Source organism: Gekko japonicus, unplaced genomic scaffold (assembly GCF_001447785.1).
Source record: "Gekko japonicus isolate JY-2015 unplaced genomic scaffold, Gekko_japonicus_V1.1 scaffold3419, whole genome shotgun sequence".
Lineage (NCBI taxonomy): Eukaryota > Metazoa > Chordata > Lepidosauria > Squamata > Gekkonidae > Gekko > Gekko japonicus.
Genome location: NW_015163711.1, coordinates 2899 through 5171, shown reverse-complemented (window position 1 = coordinate 5171; position 2273 = coordinate 2899). Strand labels below are relative to the sequence as shown.

At 46.5% G+C, this 2273-nt stretch overlaps 1 protein-coding gene across 1 annotated transcript in view; it reads left to right on the top strand.

The window, feature by feature from the left end:
* The window catches only part of LOC107107525 (chromosome unknown open reading frame, human C16orf78), a gene marked incomplete at its 5' end in the record, with an annotated part of 20019 nt that extends 18747 nt beyond the window's left edge, over positions 1 to 1272 (top strand). The window contains one exon of the mRNA XM_015407836.1: positions 1125 to 1272. Coding sequence (XP_015263322.1) covers positions 1125 to 1272 — 148 coding nt within the window. The remainder of the gene's footprint in view (positions 1 to 1124) is intronic.
* Positions 1273 to 2273: the final 1001 nt, after the last annotated feature.

The window sequence follows — 2273 nt, the reverse complement described above, 5'->3', positions numbered from 1 at the left end:
CCTCTCTCCCTCTCTCTCCCTCCCCCCCCCCCCCCAAGTATTAAGTGTATTTGCAATTCTCCCTGTAGAAGAACCTAGCAGTGCAATGCTGAACAGAGTTATTATACCATCCGAGTCTACTGGAGTCAGTTTCAACACTTTTGAATTCTGCTGAAAGGACCACCCTGTTTAGGACTGCACTGTTATATTTCCAAATTCCATAGATATGCTAAATAGTACGGTTCTATATACAACCTGTAAGTGATGCATTTTATGCAGGTAAAGCAATTAAGTAACTTTTGGTTTGATAAGAAAGAAAGCATTGCCTATAGTTGAATTTTCTCCCAAATTTTCCTTCCCCCCAAAAAAAAAACCACCCCAGAAAATGTCCTCCCATATGGTATCCAGATTTCCAGAAATTTTACATCTGTACCCTCAATAGGCCCAAAGTACCAAAATGGGCGTCTGTCATAATGTTCCAGCATAAAGATAGTAGATGACAACGACGAGACAGTGGTCTCCGGAATGCGATGCCGTTTCGACAAACGTCTTCTTCTAACCAAGAGTCTATAAATTGATGATGTATGAGAAGAACATTTCTCAAACAGAATAAAGCTTATGTGTTTGAGAGATGTTCTTCTCCATTACTTATGCAATGAAATAGGTGAAACTATTGAACTCCATGTGAATTGGGCAGCTTTTCCATTGAAGTGCAATTTTTCATACATCATCAACTTATAGACTCTTGGTCAGAAGACGTTTGTTGGAACGGCATTGTATTGCAGAGACCACCGTCCCGTCGTTGTCATCTTCTATCTTTATGTATCTGAACTTACACATTTGAATGTATTATTATCACTTCTGTACATTTCATAAAGTTCCAGCGCAACTATAGCAGAACCAGACATTCCAAGAGTTGCTGAGCTGCCATCAAAAATGGCAGCCTCGGCTCAGGTTCTATGTTCCTCCTTCATAGCATGCAGTACAAGTCATCCTGCCACCATGATGCTCTGTATCTCCTTCACCAGAGGGGGTGCAAGGGCGAGTAAAGAGACAGAGGGATGATGGGTGACTTTTATCGCCATGGGTGACTTTTATCGCTGAGCACTGCCTTAAAATCCTCTCACCCTCATTCCTTTGCACAGGTACCTGCGTCTCTCTCAGAGCAACATCGATACTTTGCTGGATCTCTGCAAAGAATCCGGCATTGACATAGACATCCATCCTCACATGAAAGAATCGGACATTAACGTCACCACGGTGCTCTCGTCCAATCCCAGTCGGACATTCTAGGTGGTCCGGTTGAGCCAAATTAAAATGGTACAGTCCTTAGACACTGAGGTGAACGCTTCCACCGGCACGGGAGAAGGCAGTTGTTTTGAAAGTCCAAGAAGAAGAGGAGGCATTAGTAAGGCCGTTTTCACAGGGATGCAACATGGTTTCTTTCTTTGGGGCAGGGCTGTGATAAAAAACGAGTCTCGCGCTCGCTGTGAGCAAACTTGTCGGTTGAAAGGCTTCTCTTTGAAAGCACCTCATGCAAAAAGATCACCAAACCACTAACCGGAGTAACACTTGACACACTTCCGGTGATGTCAGGGGGTGTGGCCTTATGACACACTTCCGGTGATGTCAGGGGGTGTGGCATATGCTAATGAGTTATGCTAATGAGTTCCCCTAGCTCTTTTTCTACGAAATGACCCCTGGGCTACTGCATAAATTAGTGTGCTCTGGAGCCATCCTTCCTGAGCTGAGACAAACGTGTGAGCCGGAGGCTACAGAACTGTGAGCTGGCTCACACTAACTCAGCTTAGATGGAACACTGGAGACCACCAAGGAAGTCTAGGGTGACTACACAGGGGCAAGCCAGGGCGAACCACCTCTGAACAGTTCTTTCCAGAATAGTCTAGCCTAGCCTGATCTCGTACTAACCGGTCAGCCCCGGTTAGTACGTGGATGGGAGACCACCAAGGAAGTCCAGTGCTACACAGAGGCAGGCAATGGTGAAGAACCACCTCTGTTCATCTCTTACCTTGAAAACCTGATGGAGTCACCCTAAGTCAGGTGCGACTTGACTGCCCTTCCCCTCATCAGCTGGAGTAACAGTGCCATCCTATGCGGAGTTACTCCTGTCAAAGCCCAAGGGTGCCTAGACTCAAGTAACCCTGGAATCATAGAATCTTTGAGTTGGAAGGGACTTCCAGGGTCATATAGTCCAGCCCCCTGCACAATACGGGAAATCCACAAATGCCTCCCCCCACCCCCCGTGACCCCCCCCCCCCCATGTCCAGGAGGAG